General features: G+C 38.6%; 2 protein-coding genes across 2 annotated transcripts in view; one reads left to right on the top strand and one right to left on the bottom strand.

Annotated features, from left to right (window-relative positions):
- The window catches only part of LOC142351143 (protein unc-50 homolog), a 440,200-nt gene that overhangs the window by 15,347 nt on the left and 408,300 nt on the right, over positions 1 to 16,553 (top strand). The gene's annotated exons all lie outside the window — the stretch shown is intronic.
- Positions 1 to 16,553, bottom strand: part of LOC142351052 (uncharacterized) — a 30,256-nt gene that overhangs the window by 7,441 nt on the left and 6,262 nt on the right. Inside the window, exons 5-8 of the mRNA XM_075403123.1 lie at positions 13,202 to 13,465; positions 12,689 to 12,865; positions 12,177 to 12,286; positions 7,455 to 7,585 (exon numbers count right to left, since the gene is read on the bottom strand). Of these exons, the coding sequence (XP_075259238.1) occupies positions 7,455 to 7,585; positions 12,177 to 12,286; positions 12,689 to 12,865; positions 13,202 to 13,465 (682 nt within the window). The remainder of the gene's footprint in view (positions 1 to 7,454; positions 7,586 to 12,176; positions 12,287 to 12,688; positions 12,866 to 13,201; positions 13,466 to 16,553) is intronic.

Below are 16,553 nucleotides of genomic sequence, written 5' to 3'. Positions count from 1 at the left end.
CAAACCACAGCGAAAAAAGCTCTGAACATAACAGTACAGCGAATAGAAACCTCGATATAGCAAAGCCCTAGCAATAGACGGCTAACAGTAGCAACAACACAAAAGGAAGCTCATCTTTCTCTCGTTCAAAGCAGCCTAGAAATTCAACAGCAAACAGGAGCACAACAAAATGCCCACTTGATCAGCAAGATCACTACATATGCAAGTGTCCGCAGTTTCTCAGTCTCGATGCCAACAGACGCAATAGCGAAACAAAGAAGAACTTAATGTGCTTCAATTGCCTAAGTGCCAGTCACGCGGCCAAAAACTGCCCGTCAAAAGTTCTTTGTCGACATTGCAATGGCAAACACCACAGCCTTCTCCACACAGACAGACAAAAAGAATCTACAAACTTGGCAGAAATTGATCTGCCAATGTGTGAACCATTGGACCCACAGGACAAAAGCAATGACAATCCAACCCAGGTTTACAATCCTTGTTTTCCATCAAGAACGAGAAATCAACTACAGGTTATACCTGTCACCCTTTTCGGTAATGATAATAAAAGACATAATTGTTATGCCATTCTGGACAATGGTAGTACCATTTCATACGTCCTTAACACCGCTGCCGACAAGGTACGGGCTCCAAAGACTTCGGAATTCGATCTGAATGTATCACAAGCATTTGACGAATCCGTCATTTACGCAATCTTGTTCGGTTGGACATTGGAAAGTTCAATAGCGATCAACCACTCTTCCGTTTAAACTACGTTCATGCCGAGAGTAATTGGACTTTCAACGATGCGCCTGTGAACGATTTGAACGAAGCGTGTTCGTCCTACCTTCACCTTTAACACATACATTTTCCTAAACTTAGTGATAACAAGATACAGATACTTTTAGGTGTTGACGCTACCCAATACATTTTGGAACGTGAGTTCCTTCAAGGACCCTCAGGAAGCCCCTTTGCTTTACGCAATCTTCTCGGTTGGACAATTACCTGCCCAATTAAGCGACAAAGCGAGCCATTCCTGCAGGAAACAAACTTCCTATCACATAGCTATAGAGCTTTTGACCAAGCGCTCACAAATTTAACTGTTGATACTGAAAGACATCTCAGTGAATGTGTGACCAGTTTCTGGAAAATAGAGAACACAGGAAACGAATTTGAAGAAACTGCAGATACTTCAACAGAGAGTAAAAGAGCAATTCAAATATGACAAGATACAATCCATCAAATCGGAGACAGATATGAAATCGGTTTACTTTGGAAACAGGACAAAAAATTGGAAAACAACTATCCGGTTGCCAAAGCACAGCTTGACAGCCTGCAGCGCCGACTCAACAAAAATATTGAGTTGAAGCAATTGTATGAGAAAACTTTGGAAGCAGATTTGGAGAAAGGTTATGTCAAATCATTTACTTTCTCAAATCCCGCACCAGAGAAGATTTGTTACCTTCCCCATCACCCCGTCACCAACAAACCTGGGAAGGTTAGGCGTGTTGCAAACGCCGCATCTGTTTTTAAGAAGCAATCGCTAAACAAAAACTTTCTGTCAGGCCCCGATCTTCTTAACAACCTGGTTGGCTTACTACTTCGCTTTCGCCAGGATTCTGTTGCAGTAATGGCATATATAGAGGCCATGTTCATGCAAATTTGCATACGAACAGAAGATCAGTCTTGTCTCCGTTTTCTTTGGCCGTCAAAGAACTCCGTACAGCAGTTCCAGTATATACGACTCATCTTTGGAGCAAGATGTTCACCAACTACAGCAACATTTGTCCCCCAACAAACAGCAAAAGACTTCGGAAACACTGCTACAAAGCATCTAATATTCAACAGTTTCTACATGGATGACTTTGTACATTCGTTCGTCAATGAACAGAAAGCTGAAACTGCAGTTCAAGACTTGCGACAAACACTCTCTAAAGGAGGTTTCAGTCTAACTAAGTTTGTCTCAAACTCTGTTCAATGTCTAAGCAAAATACCCAAAGAACATTGTGACAATAAAAAAGACAAACATCGTGTTTTAGGTGTAATGTGGAATACAGTTAATGATACTTTCACACTCAGAAAGCTCCTTTCCTTAATTGCCTGCCTGTTCGATCCATTAGGAATCATTGCCCCATTATTGATTACACTCAAAATCATTTTGCAGGATTCTTGGAAAGAAGGACTTGCATGGGATGATCTCCTGTCAGATGAGAAACAGAAATCAATAAAAACTCGGATAGAGCAATATCTAAATGTGGCAGAAATATCAATGCCACGATGTTTTGTTTCACCGAACGAGCTGCCTCCGATAAACCAGTTACATTGCTTCCGTGATGCCTCACAGCTGGCTTATGGCGCAGTCAAATACATCAGATCTCAATCAGCTAACACCATTTCAACTGGGTTTGTCATAGCTAGAGCTAAAGTTGCTCCACTTAAGCAAATCAGCATCCCGAAACTTGAGTTGCAAGCAGCAGTGCTAGGATGCAGACTAATGCAGTTTGTTTCCGAGCAGCTAACAACACCAGTAATCTCAAAACACTTTTGGAGCGACAGTGAAGCGGTCCTTGCCTGGATCAAAAGCGAAGACAAACTGAAAACTTTTATTGCAATTAGAGTTCGAGAGATCCGCAACAACACAGACGTCTCCAAGTGGCAGCACATCAGCGGAAGACTCAACCCTGCAGATCATGTCTCCCGTGAAATACCAGCTTGTGACCTCAAGGTGTTCTGGTTAACACCGCCATCTTTCCTAAGTGATCCCGAAAGCCATTGGAAGAATCCCTGAGTAACAATGAAGAGACGAACGTCACAATGAAAAAATCGAACAATGAATGTCTTTTTGACGTCAGCAGATTCTCAAAGTGGGCGAAGTTAATGCGCTCTATGGCTTTCGTCGTAAGGTTCATAAAGAATCTCAGATCGAAACAAAGAGGCAAACCAGAACTCGACGACATTAACAAAGCCCGAATTTATCTCCAAAAAATTGCAAGAGAAGTCCTTCAATGACGCCACAGGCCTTTGAAACAACACAGGCCTTTGTCAAAGAAAGATCATCTGCTCTGTTTGTCCCATTTTTTTGAAAGGACTTCTTCGCGTTGGTGGCAGAACAAAACGAAGCTCGCTACCCTTCGACTCCAAGCACCCCATCATCCTGGACTCTAAAAAGCACAGCATTCAACTCTACATACATAAAAGCCACGAAGTTTGTATGCACATTGGAGTTGAATACACCCGCAACTACATACAACAGAGATGCCCCATTCTTGAAATCACAGCCTTCCTGAGAAGTTTGGCCTCCAAAGGTTTCGACTGTTGCCACTTCCGGGACTACATCCACCGATGGCAGACCTGATTCGTTTCCAGGAAACGCAGTCACCAGTCATCTTCACCAATGTCGGCGCGGACAACCTTGGACTGTTTGCCGTCGTTCATCGAGATGCAGAAGTGAAGACCTACATCTGCTTATTCACTTGCTTGGTTAGAAGAGAAATTCACCTGGAACTTGCAGAGGACCTCAGCACAGACAAGTGTTTGACAGCAATCCGACGCTTCATCGCTCGACGCGGCCAACCGCGCTTGTTCTTGTCAGACAACGGATCCAATTTCCTGGGAGCAAGAAAGCAGATCAGAAGAAGACCACTGATGTTGCACCACGACTACATCAAAGATCAGCTACTGAACCAGTCCGTCGAATGGAAGCTTAACCCTCCTTCTGCTCCTCACTTCGGTGGGGTGCGGGAGAGACTCGTTCAGTGTGTCAAACTAGCTCTTCTTCTGAACCTCGGTTTCGCAAAACTCACCCCAGATGTCTTTGCCACGATCGTCAGTGAAGCCGAGTGTCTTGTCAACTCGCGTCCACTCACCCACGTGAGAAGCAACCAAGAAGACCACAACCCACTTACAACAAACCACTTCTTGCTTGGAAGGCCCTTCTGCAATGTTCCTGGAGCCGTTTTCAACGAGACACTTGCCTTGAAAAACTCGGCATGGACACAGGAGAAGCAGAGACTTCAGCAGATTTGGAAGAGGCTGCTAACCGAGTACGTTCATTCGCTGAACAAACGACAGAAGCGGACGTCTCGTGAAGCAGCTTTGGAAGTGGATGATGTCGTTTGGCTTGTTGAGGAGTTTACACCAAGAGGAATCTGGCCGCTGGGACGAGTCACACGGACTTTCACCAGCCCCGACAACATAGCTAGGTCACGCGAAGTTAAGACCGCTTTAGGCAAATTAAACAGACCGGCAGCAAAACTTATGCATGTTTACCCCAAACCCCTAGCAGGTTAGGGTTAGGCTGTGTGGGCCCCGAGGATGTTAATGCCTCACATTAACTTCGATGATATTACCGCCTTTTGTAAGTTGATTTGCCAAAAGTTGTAACGAGAAAAGAATGAGAAGTCGATGGTAACCAGATGTCAAATGTTTTGCTTGAATTGGTTTTTATACAGAAACTAAAAATGTGAAACGAAGGAAATAGATATTGATAACAGACAGGATACGATAGAAGGACAAGAGGCTCTTAGTCGTATTGAAATGCAGGCAATTTGATATATTCAGAAGGCATTTCATATTGATCCAACAGGAAACCATGTAAAGCGCGTTTGAAAATTACAGCTCTTACAGCTCTTAGTGGTGAGTTTACAGCTCTTACTGGTGAGGGCAACTTATTCCACTTCTCAACAATTTTTAGTATCAGAGATTCGTTACTCAATTTTGGCCCTTATCTTTTGTATACGAGCTGTTTTATTTTCAAGTTCTGTTGAATGTTTAGTCGGTTGAGTTTTCAGACGTTCCCAAAAACCAGATATCTGTTGGAAGTTTTACTAAAATAACTTTTGAGCTGAACAGTTCACCTGGCAATGATATATGTGAAAAATCTGTTGATTTGATAACAACTATTCCACTTTCCAAAGGGACGTCATTTCTAACAAGATGCATTGAACAAAAACTGTCTAATTATCACTTAGTGACGCATTCAGATGATCATCAAACGATAACTTTGAATTAATTTGTATACCAAGGTAATGGAAGCTTGGATCTGGTTTTGAATTTTGCATTGAAAACAAAATCTTGTTATTGTTGGGGATCTGACCTATTTGTAAAATAAGGTATTTCTGTAATGACATTGAAAGTTAGACGGCAATTTTTTGAATCCGCTTCTGCTGAAACTTCGGAGTTTTCTGAAATGTTTTTGCCTTTCTCAAACTGGTATCATCTGTCAAAATTGCCTTTATTTTGCTTGGAGCTGTACCTTGGAGAACACCACGTTTAGTAATCGAGCTTTCCGAGAACACGCTGACAAATTAAATGCTAGAGAGTGCTAATACTAAGTAAAGTCTTTAGAATTAAGTTTGTTGAATGCGAAAAGCTAAAAATTTTTTCAAACAAGACCCTTTCGATTAGGTCAAAATCAAAGGCTTCCTTTCGCAATGAATTCATGTCTTCTCTGGCTTATTGGTGGATGTGAATATCACAGAACTAAGAAGCTCTTGATAGGCACAATTAATGGTTACTGAATTTCCGGTTCACCCCGTTGTTTTGTAATCACCACGTCAGATAGGCCAAAGATCAAACCAAGACCAAATAACAAGAACAAAACACTCAAAATATTTCACAAGATGACGTCTCGGGCCCTTGAAAAGTTACAAAACGAAAAATAAGTTGTATGGCCAAGACGTTAAACATCTCTAACGTTAAACAGAAGAAAACATAGCCGGCAGATTGCCGGAAAATAGCCGCGATAGACGCTTGTGTCCCTCCATGAATTGAAACAACTAAAGCATTAAGATTGACAGATCGACCACCAGTCCTTTAATAGACCACTAGACTTTTTGGGTTATATTCAACAATGAGGGCATATAAGTTTGGCACTACTTAGATGCACACTATTAACTAGTAAAAATTAGCCTAAACTTACCGAAATCAGAACATCAAAATAGACAAGAGGAAAAAAACAAAAGTAGCCCAACAAACCACATTAAAGTGTTTTAAAAATGCCGACGTTTTTTCAGGTGCGGGGGGAGCTAGGTGGGGTGGGTGGGTAGATAGCTTGGCGAGATTGGTAGTGCTGGGGTAGTTGGGATGGGGGGGGTGTAGGTGAAGGGTGTAGCTAGGTGAAGGGAGGGGGTAGGGGTAGGGGGGGGGGGGTTGTGCGGTGTAGTTTAAATAATTAGGGGTAACTTATATAGGAAAAAAATCTCAAAATGACCTCTTCAACATTACCAGCAGTTCCTAATTACTATACATTACAAACGAAGCTACTGTTAAAGTCCAATGTTCGAAAAAGAAGTCAACAATCAAAAACGGAGGTAAATGCTCGAACAGAAAGAAGTCAAAATTCAAGTCATGAACAAACTTGCTTTCTGCTAAAAAAAAAAAACCTGTAGAATCTCAATACTCCTCTTCGAGTCGTAAAAACCACGATGTCCCCAATAATAGCCGCCATCGCTTCGCGGCTATTAAAAAATAAAAATCGGATAGGCTAACGCCCCCAAAATATTCAAAATTGAACAGACTAGAAAATAATTTTGGCCCAAAATGGCTAGCAAAACGAAATTGGAAAGAAATCATAACTGGTCTTAAAAACCCCTTCGTTTCAAATTCATTAAAGCGGATAACTACTTTAGAACTAGAAAACTACTAGGCATAAATAAAATCCCGATGTTTTATGAATTTGAGTTTTGTTCAAGTGACCCAATATTAACAACACTACGCAATCGCTAAGCCTATAAATTTATTACGTCTATTTGTCAACAGGAAACAAATACCAGCCCCTTTAACAATCCGATTAAAAAGCATAAAAAAGGAGAACAAAACAAAAATCTGGAAACATAACATCGGTTCTCAAATATCTCAGAGGAGCTCTCTCTTTAAACAACTCTAAACACCTTCCCGTTGTCTTTGTGCCTTTGGAAATAACTATTTCAGCTCCAAAAATCTTTAAAGCATTTCCAAAGTGTGATAACACATCTATTAAAAAAAAGAGTAACCATTATTCAATCTTGGATTTAAAAAACAATTAGGAGCCAACATCTGCAAAGGATATGAAAAAAAAACAGCTAAACAAATCTGGAGCACTTTCTCTGATCAATTTTCTTTAAATGCAACTAAATTTTAGAACATTTAACAATATAAGTAGATCTAAGCCATATTCTGATATCTAAGCATATGCAAAAGGTAATTGATAATCACAAGAAGAAACTTTTAAGTCCTGACTCTTCCATTCCAAGAAATTATAGTTTTCGGAACAGCCACTCCGACAATTCGCTGTTTTAGAGATCATTTCAGTTACACCTTTTTGCGATTTCATTTTAGATATGGTTTGGACAGTATTGGCGTAACAAAAAAGCTGTGCTCGCATAAATATCCTGACCTTATGTAAAAATTCGAATGATTCGAACAAAACTTGCTCTCAAGTGCTTTTGCTTTCTGCCAATTTGCTCTCCCCAATAAGAGAGAAAAAAGCCTGAGCTCACCTTGTCTCTAAGCATGTCGTCTTTCCTTAGCTGATTTTCCTTCCACTCCTGTTTGGACATTTTGTTCCGGCTTCCTCCGCCTGATCTGCCTCCACTGTAATCTCGGCCAGGTCGAAACCTTCCGTATGCTTCTATGAACAATAAAACCATTATTTCTACCATTGAAAATATAGCTGGCAGATTGTCAGAAAAGAGCTGCGATAGCTTTGTAGACCTGTAGCCTCAAAATGACTCTGAAAAAAAGACCGAAGAAGAGAAATTTCAGATTTTTAATTAATGAGATGTCATATTTCTTTTCGAAATTGTATAACTTATGTGTTGTTTCTATCAGCTGCCCCCGAATAAACTCAAATACAGCGACACCATATATTCACATGGGCTTCCCTGCAATTAAAAGTACGAAAATTCTCAGGGAGGACAGTCATTTTTGAGACTAAAAACTTCATCAAACGAATGAACAAAAACGCGCTCGACTAAGAGTGAAAAGTGCATCCCGCACTCAAATCAATCGAAACTGCATGAATGAATAAACAAAAGCAGAATTTAGTCGAGCGTGATGTCATATGGTCAAAAGTAAAATTTTGACCAGAAAAAACCATTAAATTTTCATCGAAATTCGCAACATAAATGTTGATGGAAAAAACCATTAAATTTTCATCGAAATTCGCAACATGTTGGGCCTCTTAAACATAGATCCAGAAGGTTTTTGAATACAATTCTCTTCATTCGCTACCATAAAACATGATAGTCTAAGCAAAAAAAAACGACACAACGACAAACCCAAGAAAAAATAGAAAAGGGAATGACAAAAAAATCCGTTCAAAAACGTCTGAAATTTCGGCTCCATAAAATTTATGCGGTACAGACCACGCAAAACTTTTAACCGTTGCTTAACGACAGGAAACCATACACGTTGCTTATAAAGAGAAGCCAAGATTTTTAATAATTTCTATAGGAACCAAGTACTTACAATTTTAATTAACGAGGTCAATAGCATCCGTGTACTCACGTTCTTAACAAACTCCCGTTAATGCAAAACCAGTTGAATAATATGCAGCCCATTACATTGGAGTACAATTCAGCCACTTTTATCTAGAACATTTAAGTAGTAGTCCTTCGTCACTTATTATGGAGAGTAGCGTAAAAAACACTGGAACAGATTCTAATCCAAAAATCATAAAAAATGTTATATTCTTAATTTATTGTGTCAATTTTTAATAATACAATCCTATTTACCTGTCAATTGTCAGCTCTTTGTAAAATTAACAATTGAACAAAAAAGCAATTTTAAAAAGTAGGAAAGCAAAGTCAAAAACTTAGCCGGTAGATTGCCGGAATAGCTGCGAAAGAATATACTTGCGTGCCGTCTAATAGAGATAGAAACAGATACAGATATAAGTTGAAAAAGTTATCGACACCTCTCAAAAAGCTATGTAAAAATCAGATATAAATTAACAAAGCTTGTTGAAATTCATTGCGAAAAAAAATTTTTCATTAGTGACCTTTATTGTACATATGAGTTCCGTTGACCTTAAACGAATTCAAATTAAACATAAGCTTTAAAGTGCAAACGTCACTTTATTGAAAGAGGTAAGTCACTATGATCAAAATCTAATCACGCAAATGACCTGAAAAATTTTGCTAGAGAGAGTGAGAAATGACGTCACCCGCACAAATGCCGTGAGAGGAAAAAGTCATTCAGAAAATTTGACTTCAGCTTTGCTGTGTAAACAAATGTAAAACGAAAAACAGAATCAGACGACTTAACAAAAATCCAAGAGCACCGCAATAAAGCTCCACTCAGCTTAGAGCTTCGCAGCTATAAAAACATCGGATCAACAAAAAGGCCAAAACTTTTCTTAAATTACTGAAATTCCAAACAAAATAGCTAAAAATAAATTCAACTCAAATACCCGGCCACCAAACCTTTCGTAACAATAAAATTTATCAAAAAGTTCATCGCAATGGAGAATTGACACGACACAAAAATGACATCAAAATTCGTCCATAAATGACAAAGTTAGACAGAACTACACCCTAAAGTCTAATACTGGGCCCAAAGATGCATTTATTAGATATCATTCAGTAAATCTGTTGAACTGATTTTTATAACTGCTAAAACGTTGCCACCCAGAGGTTAGTCAAGCATGATAAAAAATTTGTTATGTCATTGAGATCTATACAGAAAGCAGTGACAAATGACGTTTCGCACAAATTCAATACTAATAGAAAACACTAATATTTTTCATTGAAACGGTGTTAAAGCGGGAGAAAAAATTAATTGTCAACTTGTCAACATTTAGGAGATTCCCATTGACTCGTTATAAACCTGTCATGAGACTATATAGCAAGAAAACAAAAAGAGAAAATGCGAGCAAAACTCAGAAATCGCAATAAAACCATTATTTGTACCAATGAAAACATAACTGGCCCATTGTCAGAAAAGAGCTGCGATAGCTTTGTAGACCTGCAGCCTCAAAATGACTGAAAAAAAGACCAACGAAGAGAAAATTCAGATTTTTAATTAATGAGATGTCATTTCTTTTCGAAATTGTATAACTGTGTTGTTTCTATCAGCTGCCCTTGAATTAACTCAAATACAGTGACACCACATATCCCTGCAATTAAAAGTACGAAAAATCTCAGGGAGGACAGTCATTTTTGAGACTAAAAACTTCATCAAACGAATGAAGAAAAAACGCGCTCGACTAAGAGTGAAGAGTGTCATCACGCATTCAAACCAATCGAAATTGCATGAATGAATAAACAAAAGCAGAATTTAGTCGGGCGTGATGTCATATGGTCAAGAGTAAAATTTTGAGCAAAAAAACCATTAAAAATTTATCGAAATTCGCAACATCTTGGGCCTCCTAAACATGGATCCAAAAGGTTTTTGAATACAAGTCTCTTTATCCGCTACCATAAAACATGATAGTCTAATTAACAAAATGACACAACAACAAACCCAAAAAGACAGGAAAAGGAAACGACAAATAAAATCCGTTCAAAAACGTCTGAAGTTTTGGCTCCATAATATTTATGCGGTACAAACCACGCAATGCTTTTAACCGTTACTTAACGACAGGAAACCACACACGTTGCTTATAAAGAGAAGCCAAAATTTTTAAGAATTTCAAGATGAACCAAGTAATAACAATTTTAATTAACGAGGTCAATAGCATCCGTGTACTCACGTTCTTAACAAACTCCCGTTAATGCAAAACCAGTTTAATATGCAGCACATTACATTGGAGTACAATTTAGCCACTTTTATCTAGAATATTTAAGTAGTAGTCTTTTGTCACTTATTATGGAGAGTAGCCCAAAAAACACTGAAACAGATTCTAATCCGAAATTAAGAAAAAATATTATATTCTTAATTTATTGTGTCAATTTTTAATAATACAGTCCTATTTACCTTTCAATTGTCAGCTCTTTGTAAAATTAACAATTGAAAAAAAATAATTGTAAAAAGTAGGAAAGTAAAAGTCAAAAACATAGCCGGCAGATTGCCGAAATAGTTGCGAAAGAAGACTTGTGTGCCGTGTAATAGAGATAGAAACGGATACAGATATAAAATGAAAAAGTTATCAACACCTCTCAAAAAGCTATGTTAAAACATTCAGCTATAAATTACTAAAGCTTGTTGAAATGCGGTACAGACCACGCAATACTGTTAACCGTTGCTTAACGACAGGAAACAATACACGTTGCTTATAAAGAGAAGCAAAGATTTTTAGCAAATTTCTAGAGGAACCAAGTACCTACAATTTGAATTAACAAGATCACTAGCATCCGTGTACTCACGTTCTTAACAAACTCTCGTTAATGCAAAACCAGTTGAATAATATGCAGCACATTACATTGGAGTACAATTTAGCCACTTTTATCTAGAATATTTAAGTAGTAGTCTTTCGTCACTTATTATGGAGAGTAGCGTAAAAAACACTGGAACAGATTCTAATCCGAAAATCATAAAAAATTTTATAGTCTTAATTTATGGTGTCAATTTTTAATAATACAGTCCTATTTACCTTTCAATTGTCAGCTCTTTGTAAAATTAACAATTGAACAAAAAAAGGAATTTTAAAAAGTAGAAAAGCAAAAATCAAAAACATAGCCCGCAGATTGCCGGAAAAGCTGCGAAACAATCAAACAGTCGAAAATGATCACAGATCTTTAAAAAATAAGCGTCCGAACACAATCCAGAAACTTTGGATTTTCTTAAAAACAAAGGTGAGACCAATAATAGCCTCGCTATGGCTTCGCGATCATTAACCATACTTAATATAACTAACTGACGCCAGGTGAAATAATGTCAAAATACTGGCCAGCGGATGCTTGCCTCGGTAGCTAGCTGGAGTTTAGGGAGGCTAAATTAAGCTTTTAAGATTAACTGAGAGAGGGGATCAGTAGTAGAAAAAAGGGGAACGTTAGGGGAGAACAAGCGTGTGTGGCTGAATAAGTTGAGGGGGGATGCGCGTTTGGTCTATTTATGAATTCTCAGCTTCCCTAATTTGACCTGACTTTATGCCCTTGGGACTTTACCTATTTATCCCTTTTCGAGGACAAAAAGAATTGGTCCGAAAAAAGACGAAAAGTTGGTAGCATGAAAAGTCACACAGAAAAGACGCCAGGCTATGGTGAACCTGGAGCTACGGTTAAGTGAGAGCTCATCCTCACACAAGCTTTCATAGAGTGCAACAGTTATTATCAAGTTACCTTGATCACTTGACTCTGGAGAGGGAGAACTTCTCCTTTTACGTCTGTCGTCTCTTCCTCTGCTTCCATCCCTCCCTTCTCTCCTATCTGGTGGTCTTCTGTCGTGATACCTAAACATATGCATTTGTTTTATTTGAGTAGTTAGGAGAACTTCTTTTTCGGGCAATCAGTCTTAGTGGGCAAATAATATTTATTACGTAAATCCTTTAAATTAAGTTTTCTATTCGTCCATAGTTGGTCAAAAGGATGAATTTTAGAAGCCTGATTTCAGCGCCGGACTGTACACATTCGTCGTTATCATTTTTCTAGTTTGCGTGTTCCTAAAATTCAGCGTCTGATCCACTCTTTGCTACATTTCAGTATCCATTCAAAATATTTCTACCAATAATTTCCGTAGCATATAGTATACTCTTTAAGGATTTCTACGCATTTAATATGCTAAATCAGGATAATTCATGCAATCAAGCAAAAAGTCAAACATGATTTGAGCTGACAATTTGGACAGGATATACCTATCACTATTGCGTTCTCCTCCATCTCGATGAGACTGTGGTGGTGGTCTATCCTCTCTATACTCATAACCTCCACTGCCTCGGCTGTGTGCGCCCCTATCATCTCTGTTCCTTGGTCGCTCATCGCGAGGTGGAGACATTCGCTCATACTCGCGCCTCCTTTCTTTCTTTGGAGACCTATTAATGAACAATTTCGCTATCACTCGCTACGAGTTTCCGAATCAAATCATTGTTAAGTTAACATATTGTAGCTTTCAATGCTCCAGCTTCAAAAATGAACAAACGAATCAGGGGTTGACTCACCAAAAACGAATGGTTTTAAATTATTTAGTCTGCTCAGGGAACTGAAAAATTCAACGAACGGCTACAAAATTGAGCACCTATTACCTGCAGTTGTGCCGTACTGGTGTTATATGATTCATTACTTGATAAAAATTAAAAGCGTTAATTAGGAACAGAGCGTACATCACCATGTTACATCAACCATTCATAGTATCACAGTGCAGAACTAACCGTGCTGGACTAGGCCCGCGACCTTTCGGTGGGTAACTTGCACTCGACGATTGAGTTGGGAACCTTCTTTCAGGGGATCTTCTGTGATTATTTGATCTGGCATCATTGGATACTGTCAAGCTTTTTACGGGGGCATTTGCGGTTGCGTCCAAGAAACTCTGAGCAATTTCGGCGGCTGATTTTTCGCCAATGTTCATCTGGTTTACAGCATCTGTCGATTGTCTGACTTTGGCTAATCGTTCCGCCAGTGCCTTTTGTGGGTCTCTAGAAAAAAACAAGCAAAGATACCTCGCACAATTAAGCTGATCCGGCCTTATACCTTAAGTCCGCTTTCCTGGGCTTTACTTTAATTCGAGGGATTTTATGATATTCTTTGTGAGGACATAATATTTCCGTTTAAAAGAATATAAACTCATACCATTTATCAATAATTGATGATAAACATTGCCGTGACGTTGCGGGACATTAGTCGCGAAATAGACTGTTGCGAAAATGCGATTCAGAGTATTAGATTGTGATCTCAGGTTGTCTTTATTTGAAATAAAATTTCAAACAACCGAATAACGTCAGGCTAATTGCTCTCAAACAATCGGCGACAGGCTGGCTTCAGTAGTAGACAGCTGGTCCTTAGGGCTGCAAGCATTAGGGCTTCCATGAGAGGGGAGTCAGCAAGGGGGGAGACTGAACGAGAGCAGCGTGGTTGGGTCAGAGGAGGGTTCACATTGCCGGGCGGAGGAGGGTGGACGGGGGAGTGACAAGAAGAGGGAGGGAGTGGGGGATTGGGGAGGGGTGAGCGGGGTTCAACCGCCTTCACACCATGAATGAAAAATTTCCTGTCTCTTAAAACAGTTTCGATGAATCGCATATTTAGAGACTACTAAGGGTTTAGGCTCTAATAGAGCTTCTCAGTCACCTAACGCCCACCAAGCGCTATCAGTTTATCCAGTTTTGAGGACGAAAATTCAATAGGGTCAAACGAAAAATCAGTCCAACCAAAAATCGCATAGAAAAGACCAGAGCACTATAATTGCCACAAACTTCTTTTGGGAGCAATTAAAAACCTGCGGTTTAAAAGCGATTAAGCTCAGTAAGAGAACATTGAAAGCATCCTAGAGATGTCAAAAAGATTTCACGCAAAATGTTGAACTAATTAAGGTTAAGCAAAACAAATTTTCATTGACGTAAAAAAAGCCCGCTATAATAGCCGGCTGACCAGATAGCAGATGAGGGTGGTTCTAATCAAATTAATCATTAGTTCTACGCATAACTAATTACAGACCGATGAGACCCATCGTTAATTTATTGAGACTTAGTGCCACCAAACATGAACAGACTACGGTCGGACGAATTGCTCTCCAAAGACTGGCTAGGCAATCAATTTAGAAGGTGGCATAGGCCACAGAAATTTATGGTGCAAAATTTTTGATTGCCGAGGTGTTCGAACCCCGCACTTCTCGGTTAAGAGTCGGGCACATTAACTTCTACACAACAAGGACTATGAATTTTCGCTACAATCGATTTTATTTATTTTCTGAATGCCTGCATTTCAAATCTCTCAAAAAATCAAGAAGACAAGTGTGAAAAAGGCATTGACGAAGTGAACTCGAAAAAAAATTTCTATTATTGCAAACACGTGTACAACAATTACTTCAATTTCGTTCGAGAGCAATTTTAAAAAATCAAACATACCCGGTAGATTACCAGAAAACCGGCGCCATTGATTCTCATAAGTTTAATTGGGATTGAAAGAAAATAAAAAAGATTCTACAAAAATGCTTTTAAACACCAATTCCGTAGTTAAGAAATATAATTCTGTTTCTTAATGAGATACAGGGGTTAGTATCAATACCTATAACAACTAAATGTCTTAACCAAGACTTAGAAGAACAAGGTTCAAGTAGCGGTATCTAAAACTGGTCTTTATGGGTTTACTCCGTTCTATTCCTGATTTCGTGTTTATAACTTTGTTCACTTTAGATTGCTTTCAGCAACTGCTGTTTAAAAGAACAATGCGCACAATGAGCAAAGCATAAAATCAAAAAGATTTCAAGCAAATTTTTGAACAAGCTGTGACTAAAGCTAAAATTTTTATTCGACGAAAAAAATACTATTACAAACAGGCCGGTCATAAAAGCTGACTGAGAGGAAGAGGGCAGCTAATAAAAAATATAAGCAAAGCTCAAAAAATAATCGCTTCTGAATGCAAGTACTTTTGAAAGCAAATAGTGCGCAAGATATAGACACCCTACGCTAAGATCTAATACCTCTTTTAAAAACTAAACCTCATTAGCAATGGCGGAAACCTGTCATTATTGATATTTAGTCATAAGACAACAAAATGAGAAACAAGTACGGGCAAAACTCAATAGTTCACGAATATTTGAAACAATTAGTGTCAAAGTTACAGAAACCATTAACTATGAGCTGAAAGGATTATCGGGTCTCATTTATCTCTCGTTAATAACTTATGAAACCTGTCATTTCACAGAGAGTAAGTGGTAACATAGGACAACAAAACAAACGGGCAAAAGTCAAAAACAGAAAGATACAAATAGTCACAATTAGAACACGTGTGTGTCATCTTAAAAGCAAGCACGTGAAAAAACACGGAAAACAAATTCAAATTGACCAACGTAGTAAAAATTTCCTCTCAAAATCGAAATGTTGCTCAGGCAAAATTTTTCACTTCTCTATAAAAAGCAGTTTGAAAACATAAACCAACTAATGTCGGATGAGTTGCTCTCGAACGACAGGCGGGTAAAACAATTGACCCAGCCGAGATTCGAACCACTGACCTCCGAATTCCATAACCAGATGCACTGACCACTCAGCTATCAGGCCCTTGTTTTTGCTCTGCTGTAACCAAATTTATATTAGCAAAAAGCTTTACTTCGGAGTGAGAGCAATAGAGATCACTCAAAAATGAAGAACGAAAGCGTGAAAAAGTCACTTGAGAAGTCAAAGAATGTTCTAGAAGAAAAGCGCAAAATGGTCAAGCGAAAAATTTGCATAAAAAAGACCAACATACCCGGCAGATTGTCGGAAAATAGCCGCCGTTGATTCCCATAACTATTGGGATTGAAAAGAAAATATCAACAAAAATTGATTTTTGTATAAAAAAATTTTTTTAAGTGCGATTTATTTTGATGTCATTTCGTAATTGAACATACTCCTGTCTCTCAGTGAGAGGCTACAGGGTCTAGTATCAATACCAATAAGCATTATAGATAGTAACTAAAACTTATGAGAACAACGTTCAAGTACCGGGCATCTAAAAATGGCATTTATGGGTTTATCCCGTTTCTATTTCTGACTTTGATTTTTTTATACTGACTCTCGATTTGATTTTTTT

This window comes from Convolutriloba macropyga, chromosome 12 (assembly GCF_964194025.1).
Source record: "Convolutriloba macropyga chromosome 12, txConMacr16.3, whole genome shotgun sequence".
Lineage (NCBI taxonomy): Eukaryota > Metazoa > Xenacoelomorpha > Acoela > Convolutidae > Convolutriloba > Convolutriloba macropyga.
This window is presented reverse-complemented; position numbering and strand designations above follow the sequence as displayed.